Source organism: Helianthus annuus, chromosome 8 (genome assembly GCF_002127325.2).
Source record: "Helianthus annuus cultivar XRQ/B chromosome 8, HanXRQr2.0-SUNRISE, whole genome shotgun sequence".
NCBI classification, from domain to species: domain Eukaryota; kingdom Viridiplantae; phylum Streptophyta; class Magnoliopsida; order Asterales; family Asteraceae; genus Helianthus; species Helianthus annuus.
In genome coordinates, this window is record NC_035440.2 from 13,913,250 (window position 1) to 13,925,953 (window position 12,704).

At 34.8% G+C, this 12,704-nt stretch overlaps 1 protein-coding gene across 1 annotated transcript; it reads left to right on the forward strand.

Annotated features, from left to right (window-relative positions):
• Positions 1-6,041: 6,041 nt before the first annotated feature.
• LOC110872136 (putative phospholipid-transporting ATPase 9) lies at positions 6,042-11,785 on the forward strand. Its single transcript, XM_022120914.2, has 7 exons — positions 6,042-6,948; positions 7,737-9,088; positions 9,170-9,280; positions 9,376-9,652; positions 9,753-9,841; positions 9,928-10,465; positions 10,769-11,785. Exons 1-7 carry the CDS (start codon positions 6,556-6,558, stop codon positions 11,600-11,602), a joined length of 3,594 nt encoding a protein of 1,197 aa, XP_021976606.1. The 5' UTR covers positions 6,042-6,555; the 3' UTR covers positions 11,603-11,785.
• Positions 11,786-12,704: the final 919 nt, after the last annotated feature.

Below are 12,704 nucleotides of genomic sequence, written 5' to 3' on the forward strand. Positions count from 1 at the left end.
TAAAAGAACTTGAGGAAATTCGGGTGATGTTCTACTTTTTTTTTTAAGTTTGAGAAAACGGAGAAACATGCAAACACTTGAATTTTAGTAAACTTTTGATAATTTCAATTTATTGTTTAAGTGTTCTTTTATTACTTGAGATATAAATTAAACAAGATACATATTTAAACGCTGGTAAATGAAAAAGTAATAACTATGTGATAGTGAATTATGAAAATCATTATTTTGAAGGGCAAATTTGGATCACTAGCTAGCGGACCATTGGATTATCATCGTGCTACCAACGGAATCACCCGATCATATTCATCTTCACTAGGCATAATGCATATACACCAATTCAAGAGTAAATCCAATAAATATGGGAAAACCCCCTTGTGGGAATCAAACTTAAAATCTATTGGTCACAAATCCTTATCTCACCCTTAAGATGTTACTAGGCTATAAAGTCATGTGCAGTTAGTTATGAAATTAAATATGCTTCTCAAACTAGATAATTTCAAGTAGGTTTGTTAACGTCGCTCGTTGCGGCGAAACAAAACAAATGCCAATGTAAAACAAACGTTATTTGAAATTGAAGCATGTTGTTCAGAAAGGTAAACCGTCAGAATCGGTTTAGTTTATCATTATACCGTTTTACAACACCAAATAAATACTCTATTTCGAATACAATTTCATATTAACAAAACTTATACCGGAATGTAGAGGGAAATACTTAAACCACAACTCGTGCCTAAGTTTTTAGAAAAAAATTTAACAAACATAAATTATTAAAGAAATTTGAAATTAATTGATAATGAAAATATGATTAAAAAAGAAAATAAATTACTAAAAGCAAAAAATAAAAGATAAAAGAAATATAGTTTTAAAAAGGTAAAGTAAATATAATAATAAACTATTATAATATTAAATAACAAAATAGTAAAAAACTATATATTGTTATAAAAATGAAATCATCGTTTATGGTCTTAGAAAAAACTAACAAACATAATTTATTATAGAAATATCAAACTAATCGAAAACGGAAATATGATTTAAAGAGAAAAAATAAATTCAAAAAATAAATAAAAAATAAAAAAGAAAATATGGCTTTACAAAAGTAAAATAATAATATAAAAATATGTTAAACTTAAAAATAAATATACTATTATAATAATAAATAATAGAATATTAAAAAGCTATATATTATTATGAAAATAAAGTTACTACTTATGAAAAAATAAATTAAAAAAATAAATAATAAATGATAAAGGAAATATGATTTTGCAAAAATAAAATAATTGTATAAAAATATGTTAAATTTAAAGTGTATATACTATTATTATATTAAATAATAGAATAATAAAAAGTTATATATTATTATAAAAATAAAGTTATTATTCATGAGCTTTCGTTAAAAAACGTCACTTGTTGGTTCGGTAACCACCCAATGGGATTAATAACCAATACATGATCTCAATGTGACACTTATTAATAACATCTCGTCTAATACTCCTTCACAACAAGAGGCTTGGACTTGAGAGAAAGAAATTGTGGTGTAGATAAGGTTTATTAAATCTTCTTGTAAAGAGACTATATATATTATTATAAAAAAAGTGAATATCATTTTCAAATATGAAAGGGATACCGAAAAAGTCTGGTACTCTTAAACTATATTTAAAAGTCATTAACTTTAATCTTAGTTTGTCAACAGATTATTATGAGGGAAAAGTGTCAAACCATCTTAGAACCTCCGGCTTTGCCGCCGTTACATTCAAAGACTAAATTTCAATGTCCATCTAGAACATAGGAAAAGCTTCATACTTTACAACATTTAATCAAGGGAAAATGTGAAAAAATTTACTACCATAAACAAACTTTAATTTTTTTTTTTGTTTTGCTTTTTTTTTTTTTTTTCGTAATTTTCCATTTAGCCAACCAGTTATAATTTTATTATTTCGTTAACTGTGATTAATACCGTCACTAGTTGGGACATGTCACTTGTTAGACCTCGCCGGTCTTTGACATGCGATGGTGCAACAAGTGACCCGACTTAGTTGTTGGACTGGTTTTGAATAATATCTTTTGTGAAAATATAAGAGGATTTAATGTTTAATTTAAGAACATCTAGATGAAGTATTTTTCACATCTTCATTAAACTTATTCTAAATACATATTTATTTTTTTCCAATAGTAGGATTTTAAACTTGGACATGTAGCATACGTATGAAACTATTTGACAACAATTATAGAAAAAAGTTTATATCTTGCCAAATTAAATACCCTATTAATGAAACTATTTGACAACAATTATAGAAAAAAATTAGTGTCATATCTTGCCAAATTAAATAACCTATTAAAAAATACATCTCTTTTGTTATTTAAATTATATAATGACACTAAGTTATACATCCGTGTATTACACGGGTGAATAATAAAAATGACAACAATTATAGAAAAAGTTTATATCTTGCCAAATTAAATACCCTATTAATGAAACTATTTGACAACAATTATAGAAAAAAATGGTGTTATATCTTGCCAAATTAAATACCCTATTAAAAAAAATACATCTCTTTTGTTATTTAAACTAGAGGGTAGGCCCGTGCGATGCACGGCATGACCAACAGTTAGTGTCCTTCATTTTGTTGTGCGTTCAGGGAAAATGTTTATGTATGGATAAAAGATAATTAGCCAAAAGACAATGTAAGAGAAGCCATACAAAACGTGATAAGAGCTTGTACCATAAGCCGGCCACACAAAATTTAAGGCGTGTATAGCACAGGAAACTTTGTTTGCGGAATCTGTTTAAGAACAAACATGTATGCCAAGTCTAAAAACATACATTACAGGGACAATGGTTAGATTAGCCTTACTTTAACACATATTATTACCTTGCTGGTGAACACATTTACTCTAAGTTTAGGGCACAATTTGATTAGGTTGCTGATACTAAATTGAATATCACACCAAATTACAATAGCAGTTTATATTGCTATTAATCACCCAAATCAAGCACCTTAAATAAGTCGGTGTTTCTCTATATTCAAAAAACGAACTATAACTGACGATTATTAAATTGCAAAAGTCAATTCAATCCAAATACTGCAATAGAAACATATCCAATCGAATCACAATTATATCAACACGTTTTAAATTTCAAACGGTTAAACCTCATAGGGGTCTAAGATGAAAACTGGCTCATTCGTATCCCAAAGTTTTTAAATACTAAAATTAAAAAAAAAACAAATAAGAATTACTAAATGATATTGAATAAAATTTAAACAAAGACCAAATACAAAGATAATGGTAAAGTAAGGCTGATGGAATCGAATTATATGTGCCACTATACAAAATTTAATTTATATTAAACTTTAAATAAATTATCTTTGACGCTTCTTATAAAAAATGAATTGGATTATCTAATTAATAGATTTGAACCCATCGATGTGGTAGTACAGGGATTCGTTGCCTAGATGGCGAATCGTAACAGGTGTGCTTGTGATTTACAGGCTGTAATACCATTTCTTATTGAATATTCTGTTGTCATTTCTTTTGGCAATGAGGCCAATGGTACCACCTTCATACCAATATCCTTCAAACTTTGAGATCAAACTATACTGACACTTTTATAACGAAAAATAAGTACAATCCATTCCTTGATCATTTACCAGAGTTCAACACCCAAATAGAAAACTGCAACAAATTCTTTCCATCTTAATGTCCGACACTTACCATTTGTAAAGCTTTGATGTATCTCCAAGTCTCAAACAATGAGTGTCTATAAACTAACACAAAAGCCCTTGCAGGTCAAGTGAATGTAATAAATTACCCATTTATTCATACATTAGAGATTTTAGGTTAAAGAAAACCCGACTATACTACTTACATTTATATCAAAAAACTCCAATACCAAATAAAACTTGTCTATACTACTTAAAATTCTTTAACCATATATAAGAATTGTTAGCCCGCTATGTAACTGGAAGCCAATTGAACGTAGGTGATTAAATCTGTAAGAATCGGCTTCTTTTCGTCTACAAATATGTAAAAAAACGTTAACTAAAATGATTTCTTTTTCTAGGAACATTAATCAAAATATATAACAAATCTGTTTGTTTCAAGAAATACATACCTGGATTCGAAGTTAAAGCTGCTTGAGATGCAATGATGTTATCCAGCATGGGATAAAAAAAAAAACCGCAACAATAGAGTTTATCTTTAATAATTGCTAATGCCTTCGCTCCATCACAACTTTACAGACATGCCAAAATTCTACCAAAACTTCCTATAATCATTTTCTCTTTATTAACTTAATTCAAAAATAATGTAAGCACTTACACTCGCCGGAATCCTAGATTGATGATGTAGAAACCCAATACCTTGTGTCGCCTCCAAAACCGAACATTTAAGAACCCCAATCTGAACCCGAACCCCGGAGCCGTACGTCGCTGTCATCGGAGGTCCAAATGACCTCCGATATTGATGTCGTTGCTGATGTTATTTCGTCGGAAAGACGGCACGCCGCCACGAAACCACTGCCGCCGCACACCATGCCCCGTTTTTCTCTTCCTCCGCTCGGTCACAGGCCAAACAACGTCAACAACCGACGACACCAGCCACCGGAGCTCCACCGCCCATGGTGGCAGCCGGTCGTCCCCCTCTCTCATACTCTCCTAACTCTCTCTCTCTCTAGAAAGTTGCAGTGGGTGTGTTTGTCGAGTAACAATCTGAAGTTTGTGTTTTTCTAGAAAGCGATAATATTTGGGGCTAGGGTTTAATGCAAATGAGGGAGGAAAGAAAGATAAAAGGGATTATATAGTGGGTTGGGCTTACACTGTGTATACCAACCGAGTTTAATGAAAACTTTAAATACAATATAATGCCCACCGTTTTATATTCAGTTATTCACCTATTAAATGAAAAAACCAAGTCATTTACATGAAGTAAGTAAATTAGTAACCGTCTACACCATTTCATATTACCTTTTAAATGCATAAAATTAAATCTATTTACTTTAATATAGTATAGATAAGTTACAAATCAATATAACTTTTGAGCTTCTTTAGAATAAATAGGTTGATCAATATTGTTTTAAGTGGTGAATTTATAACATCATAAATTTTGGCTTTAAAACACTAACATGCAACTAAACTTTTGATTATATATAGATTATATAATGACACTATGTTATACATCCGTGTATTACACGGGTTAATAATAAAAATAATAGGATTCATAAATTTGTAAATATTTCTTATAAAACGATATAGTTTATATTACACAGGTTAAATAATAAAAGAAATGTTCAATTTATAAAAAAATATATTTTATGAACAAAATTATTTAAAAAAAAACGTTTCATTAAAAAATTGTAGAAATTATTGTTATCTTAGAAATGTGTATAACTAATAATGAGGAGGCATCAGAGAAGACACGTGTTCTCAAATATTTTTATTTATTATATATTACAAATACAGATTACAGATATAAATACAGATATAGATTTATTATAGTTCATTTCACTAAATTTATCTGATTTTCCATCCACCCAATCCACTTCTAAATGTATAGAGAAGTACAGAACTACAGGCATTTCTTGTAATAAAACATATACAAAAATAAAAAAAACACAAATAAACAATTTAACAAATTCATTTAGAAAAAACATTTGTACACAATTCAAAGATCCATTTGTCTGTTCTCATTTGTAGCTTCTTTTACAAGAAACAAGAGGCCGGAGGCGACATTTCTCACGCCACAGGTACAAAAATTCCCCATTACAATTTAATTTCCGGCCAATAAATCATTAATAATATTTTATGACTCTGTAAATAAATTGTTGAAATCAATTCAAAATTAATTATCCAAAAAAAAAAAATCCCTCTTTGAACAGTCTGTATTTCAAATGATTCTTTGGAAGCTTCCCCTTTTCAATTTGTGAATTGTAATTGATTCCAAAATGTATTAATTGTTTCTGAATTTGTTTATTATGTGTTAGTTGAAACTTTTTATAAATTTATTTATATTTTAATCAACACACGCTGCCTTATTAAAGTCAAAACAAGAGAGAGAGAGAGAGAGAAAGATTGATCATTTGAGTCTTTGTTCAAACCTTTTGAGCTCAAAGAAACAATCAAATTGCAGACCCACCTTCTTCCTCACACCTTCTTAAATATATACACACACTTATATACACATATACATACATACATACACATATACACTTTCCTATGATTCTTGGAAAATCCATTATTTTTTTCTTCATTTCTTCTTACCCTTTATTTCTTGTACAAAAAGTTTGTAAATTTACAACAAATCTTGCAAAAAGATTGTAAATTTACAAGAAATCTTGAGGATTCTTGTTGTGCTGATTTTCATATTTAATTACTTGGGTTTTGAGCTATCTGCTTGAACCAAATTAATTTATTCATTTCACCATTTGGGTGTGTGTAAAGCACCAATCTTTTTGTTGTTTATTGAGTGATTCTCATCTGGGTATTTGTGTAAACCTGTTTCTTGAAAAATTTCAGTATTTTTCTTTAAAAATTATTACACAACAATTTGAAAAAAAAAAAAATGGGTACAGGGAGGAAAAAAAGGTTGCATTTTAGCAAGATCTATTCATTCAAATGTGGAAGAAATAGATTTGAAGATGATCATTCACAGATTGGTGGTCCTGGATTCTCAAGAGTTGTGTATTGTAATGAGACTGGTGTATCAGAGGCTGCAAGTCAAAGTTATGCAGATAATTATGTTAGGTCAACTAAGTATACACCAATGACATTCTTACCAAAATCATTGTTTGAACAGTTTAGAAGAGTTGCAAATTTCTACTTTCTTGTTACTGGTATTCTGTCATTTACAGAACTTGCTCCTTACTCTGCTGTTAGTGCTATTCTTCCTTTGATTGTTGTCATTGGTGCTACTATGGTCAAAGAAGGTATTGAAGATTGGCAGAGGCAAAAACAGGTATGTTCATTGTTCGGAGTCATGGTTGTAAAAATCCCGACTAGTATGTGGCTAGACGCTGATTAATCGCTAGTTGGAGGTTCACCGAGTAATTTTAATCTAACCGACTAGACGGTCAACGGCGGCCCTAGGCAGTCCTAGTTGACTAAAAATCGGCAGTTCCGGACAAATTCCGGCCAGTTACGAAACAAATTTAAGCAATTTTCCGGTCAAACCTCGTACATACATTTCGATGATTAATCTTGTCTACCTAAAAAATGAGCTGATGAAGGGTTATGTATATATAAAACTAAAGATTACGTATAAAAATCGCACACAAAAAATGTGTGCGTATGTATATATAAAACTGAAGATTACGTATAAAAATCTCAATCCGATTAATCTTATTAATCTCGATTAATCACTAGTCGGAGGTTCATCGAGTAACTTTTCTCTACTCGGCCAATTAATCGCTAGACGGTCAACAGCGGCCCTAGGCAGTCCTAATCCGTCAAAAATCGGCCGTTCCGGCCAAATTTCAGCAATTTTCCGGTCAAACCTCGTACATTTCGGTGATTAATCGTGTCTACTTAAAAAATAAGCTGATGAAGGGTTATAAGTTAAAACTTGTCTCAATCCGAAGATTACATATAAAAATCTCAATCCGATTAATCCTGATTAATCGCTAGTCGGTATCCACCGGTCGACTAACGGCTAGTCCTGTTTATTTTTTATTATTTATTCAATTCGAAAACTTTTTTTTGAAAATTAGGCTTATAACTCTATTTTTGAATCTTGTGTTGTTTTAGGATCATGAGGTCAACAATCGAAAAGTCAAAGTTCATGTAGGCGGAGGCGAATTCAAAACAAGAGAATGGAAAAATCTAAGAGTTGGAGATGTAGTTAAAGTCGAAAAAGACGAGTTCTTTCCTGCTGATCTTCTGTTGCTTTCATCAAGCTATGAAGACGCAGTATGTTACGTCGAAACAATGAATTTAGACGGCGAAACAAATCTGAAGCTAAAACAATCACTAGACGCAACTTCAACAGTTCATAACGATTCAGATTTCAACACGTTCAGAGCCACTGTCAAATGCGAAGATCCAAACGCAAGTTTGTACACTTTTGTCGGAACAATGGAGTATCAAGAACAGCAGTATGCACTTTCGCCACAACAGCTTCTGTTACGCGATTCAAAGCTTAGAAACACGGATTATATATACGGTGTTGTGATCTTCACGGGCCATGATACGAAAGTGATCCAAAACTCTACAGAAGCACCTTCGAAACGAAGTGGGATCGAAAGAAGAATGGATACCATCATCTATTTCTTGTTCTTTATCTTGTTTCTAATGGCGTTTCTCGGGTCGGTTTATTTCGGGATTGTTACGAAAAGGGATTTAGATGGTGACAGACAGAAAAGATGGTATTTGGGTCCGGATAGAGCAAAAATATTTTTCGACCCGAATAGAGCTCCAGCTGCAGCAATATATCATTTTCTCACTGCTTTGTTACTGTATAGTTACTTGATACCGATTTCGTTATATGTCTCTATCGAGATTGTGAAAGTGTTGCAGACGATTTTCATCAACAACGATATTCATATGTACTATGAAGAAGCGGATAAACCGGCTCACGCTAGAACCTCGAATTTGACCGAAGAACTTGGTCAAATCGACACGATTTTGTCGGATAAAACCGGGACGTTGACTTGTAACTCGATGGAGTTCATCAAGTGTTCGGTGGCCGGGACCGCGTACGGGCGTGGTGTTACGGAAGTTGAACGAGCTATGGCTAAACGAACGGGGTCTCCGTTAATCGTTAACGGTAGAGATCAGCTTAATGATGAGAATACCGATGATGATTCAACATTATCGGTTAAAGGGTATAACTTTGAGGATGAACGGATCACGAATGGGTACTGGATTCATGAACCGCATTCGGATGTGATTCAGAAGTTTTTTCGGTTGTTAGCTATTTGTCATACTGCGATACCTGATGTGGATGAAGAAACGGGAAAAGTTACGTATGAAGCTGAATCACCGGATGAGGCTGCTTTTGTTATCGCTGCAAGAGAGCTCGGGTTCGAGTTCTACAAACGGACGCAAACAACCGTTTCGTTTATGGAGTTAGATCCGGTCACCAAGAAACAAGTCGAAAGGTAACAACTTTTTCGTGTTTTTCTTGTTTCGGGCAACGTTTTGGTATTGTATCTCTAATCTTTTTTATCGTTTGTTTGCAGGACGTATGAGCTTTTAAACGTTTTAGAGTTCAACAGTGCACGAAAGAGAATGTCCGTTATTGTTCGGGACGACACTGGAAAGCTACTTTTACTATGCAAAGGCGCAGACAGGTAAGTAAAAAACCGACAAAAAACAAGTCTTTATATCCATTACCAATCATCGTTGGTCGGGTTTTAATTTTATTTTTGTGTTGTGTTGTATTCAGTGTTATGTTCGATAGACTCGCTAAAAACGGGAGAGAATTCGAAGAGAGTACAAAAGAACACGTGAACGAGTATGCGGATGCAGGTTTAAGAACCTTAATTCTCGCTTATCGTGAACTCACCGAGGAAGAATACAAAGAGTTCAATGAAAAGTTCACGGAAGCCAAGAATTCGGTTAGTGTCGATCGCGATGAATTGATCGATGAAGCAACCGAAGGAATTGAAAAAGACTTGATACTTCTTGGCGCCACCGCCGTTGAGGACAAACTGCAAAAAGGGGTGAGTTTTTAAACACGAGATCTTCATTTTGTGAATCTTTTTTTCGGATTAACAAATGATATTTAACGCGCTTTTTTGTATTATTATCGTCTTTTATCAGGTTCCGGAATGCATCGACAAACTGGCTCAAGCGGGAATCAAGATTTGGGTTCTCACCGGTGATAAAATGGAAACCGCCATCAATATCGGGTAAGTTTTGTGTGTCTGCTTTCTTGTTTCGACATCTTGTTGACTTGTTTCGACATCTTGTTGACTTGTTTCGACATCTTTTGCAGGTTTGCTTGTAGTTTGCTTAGACAAGGAATGAAACAGATTATTATAACGTTGGAGTCCCCGGAAATCATAGCAGCCGAAAAAGACGGGGACAAAACCGTAATTTCCAAGGTGTCGAAAGAGAGCGTTAAAAAGCAGATACTAGCCGGAAAGGCTCAGCTTACTGCTTCAACCACTGATCCGTTCGCACTCATCATTGATGGAAAATCTCTAGCGTACGCTCTCCATGACGACATTAAAAACACGTTTTTGGAGCTTGCGGTCGGTTGCGCGTCTGTCATCTGCTGTCGGTCTTCCCCTAAACAGAAAGCACTGGTTACGAGACTCGTGAAAGAAGGAACTGGAAAGACCACTTTAGCTATTGGTGACGGGGCGAATGATGTGGGAATGCTTCAAGAAGCTGACATTGGTATCGGGATTAGCGGTGTTGAAGGAATGCAGGCGGTTATGTCGAGTGATATCGCGATTGCTCAGTTTCGGTTTCTTGAACGGTTGCTGTTGGTGCATGGACATTGGTGTTACAGAAGAATTTCTTCAATGGTATGAATCTTCATCATTTGTCTTAAACACCTCCAATTAAGGGTCGTAAACCGTCGAAACCGGCCAAAACGCTGAAACCGAAGAAATTCGGCCGGTTTGAAATATGTACCATCCGGTTCACGGTTCGGTTTTAACGGTTTGCTAGTTTATGGTTCAGTTATCGGGTTTGAACTTGATACCGGTCGTTTTAACATATACATATACAATTTTCGTCAAAACCGGACCGTAAATGGTAAACACGTTACATACAATTTCTGCTATATCACCCAACTGAAATCTAAAACCGTTGTTTCACATTTACAGATTTGCTACTTCTTCTACAAAAACATCGTATTCGGAACCACCGTATTCCTCTACGAAGCATACGCCTCCTTCTCAGGCCAACCCGCGTACAACGACTGGTACCTCTCTCTCTACAACGTCTTCTTCACATCACTCCCCGCCATCGCTTTAGGCGTGTTCGACCAAGACGTATCAGCTCGGTTCTGCCTCAAGTTCCCCTTACTATACCAAGAAGGCGTCCAAAACACACTCTTCCGCTGGCGCCGCATATTCGGCTGGATGCTCAACGGTCTAGCCAGCGGCGTCATAATCTTCTTCCTCTGCATCCGGTCCCTAGACCCCGAATCTTATCGAAAAAACGGAAAAACCGCGGGGATGGAAGTAGTGGGGGCCACAATATACACATGTGTAGTATGGGTAGCTAACTGTCAAATGGCACTTGCAGTTAGTTATTTTACATTAATTCAACACGTGTTTATATGGGGTGGTATAATCCTGTGGTACTTGTTTTTACTGGCGTATGGCGCAATGCCGACGAGTATATCGACAACTGCTTACAAGGTGTTTGTTGAAACGCTTGTACCGGCGCCAAGTTATTGGGTTGTGACTTTATTTGTTGTGATAGCTGCATTGGTCCCGTACTTCTGTTATAAGGCGGTACAGATGCGGTTTTTCCCGGCTTACCATGGGATGATACAGTGGATTAGGTATGAAGGGAATACGGATGATCCGGAGTATGTTAACATGGTGAGGCAACGGTCGATAAGGACCACGACGGTTGGGTTTACGGCGAGGTCTATAGCGAGGGATAATAATTTGTATCACTTGAACTTGGAACGGCAAGCGCCTAAATGATGATGGTTTATATTGATAGGATTTGGTGGTTGTATAGATGGTGGTAGTAAAAGATTTTGGTAGTTGTTTTGGTAAAGAATTTGTATTCTTTAATTGGTGTTTTGTTGTTGTACCGATTTCCTGAAGTTCAGGGCTGTGAAGTTTTGTTGTAAATTAGGGAAATTGCGTATAGATTGAAGAGAATATCATGTCTTATAATCTGCTTAGGAGGTGTTTGTTTTTTCTTCAAACATCTTCAGGGGAGCTGATGTTGCAGGCGTGCAGACGTTACCCTTGAAGACTGTTTGTTTTTTTCTTTTAAACAGATCTGAAAATGGCTTTTTTCAGCTTAAAAAAAAGTTATGACACCCTTTCTTCAAACATCTTCACAAAAAACTCTCCTCCCTCATATACGTTCTGAACTCAAATTTCAACCAAAATTGGACCACCACCACTGCCGTAAACCGGTGTTAATAAGACGAGATCAGTGGCGGAATTGCGTAAACCGGTAGGAAACCGGAGGAAGTTGTTAAGAAATCTCCGTCGCCAGTGACTGTGGCGGTTAATTTGAGATCTAAGGATTCTAATAATGCAAATCAAAGCTTTCCTTGCTTGTTTATAGCTTTACGTCTAAGGCTCGAGCTCAAATCGCTAATAAATTTTAGCTCGTCTTGATTTTTATTTGTCAAATACTTAATTATTAGCTCTAGTTCTTTTATGTATGACAAAATATCTATTAGGGAGTCGCTAAAATGAAAACCACCCCCAGTTGTAATAACCGTGAGAATCACTCTCCACCAATCAGATTATGCCAACCAAAAGGGTATTTAGGTAATTTTGTTTATATGTCTTTTGTCATTTGTCCTGTCTCTATATTAATGTCACTTTCATCTCTCTCTCTTCATTTCACTTCATCATCTTCGTTTCATTTCATTTTGAAACTCTCAGATCATCATCTTCATTTCATTTTTTGAAAACTCTCAGATCATCATCTTCATCGGCGAGAAGACCAACCACCCCTCGGCGACAAGACCCACACCGACGACCACCCAAACACCAAACACCAAACCCAGACGCCCCCAATTTCTCCGGCGACCCACCTCCTTCTCCGGCGACAAGACCA

Coding starts and splice junctions, on each gene's coding strand:
- LOC110872136 (XM_022120914.2), top strand. CDS start 6,556: ATGGGTACAGGGAGGAAAAAAAGGTTGCATTTTAGCAAGATCTATTCA. Junction 9,653..9,752: donor AGGACAAACTGCAAAAAGGG/GTGAGTTTTTAA, acceptor GTCTTTTATCAG/GTTCCGGAATGCATCGACAA. Junction 9,842..9,927: donor GAAACCGCCATCAATATCGG/GTAAGTTTTGTG, acceptor CATCTTTTGCAG/GTTTGCTTGTAGTTTGCTTA.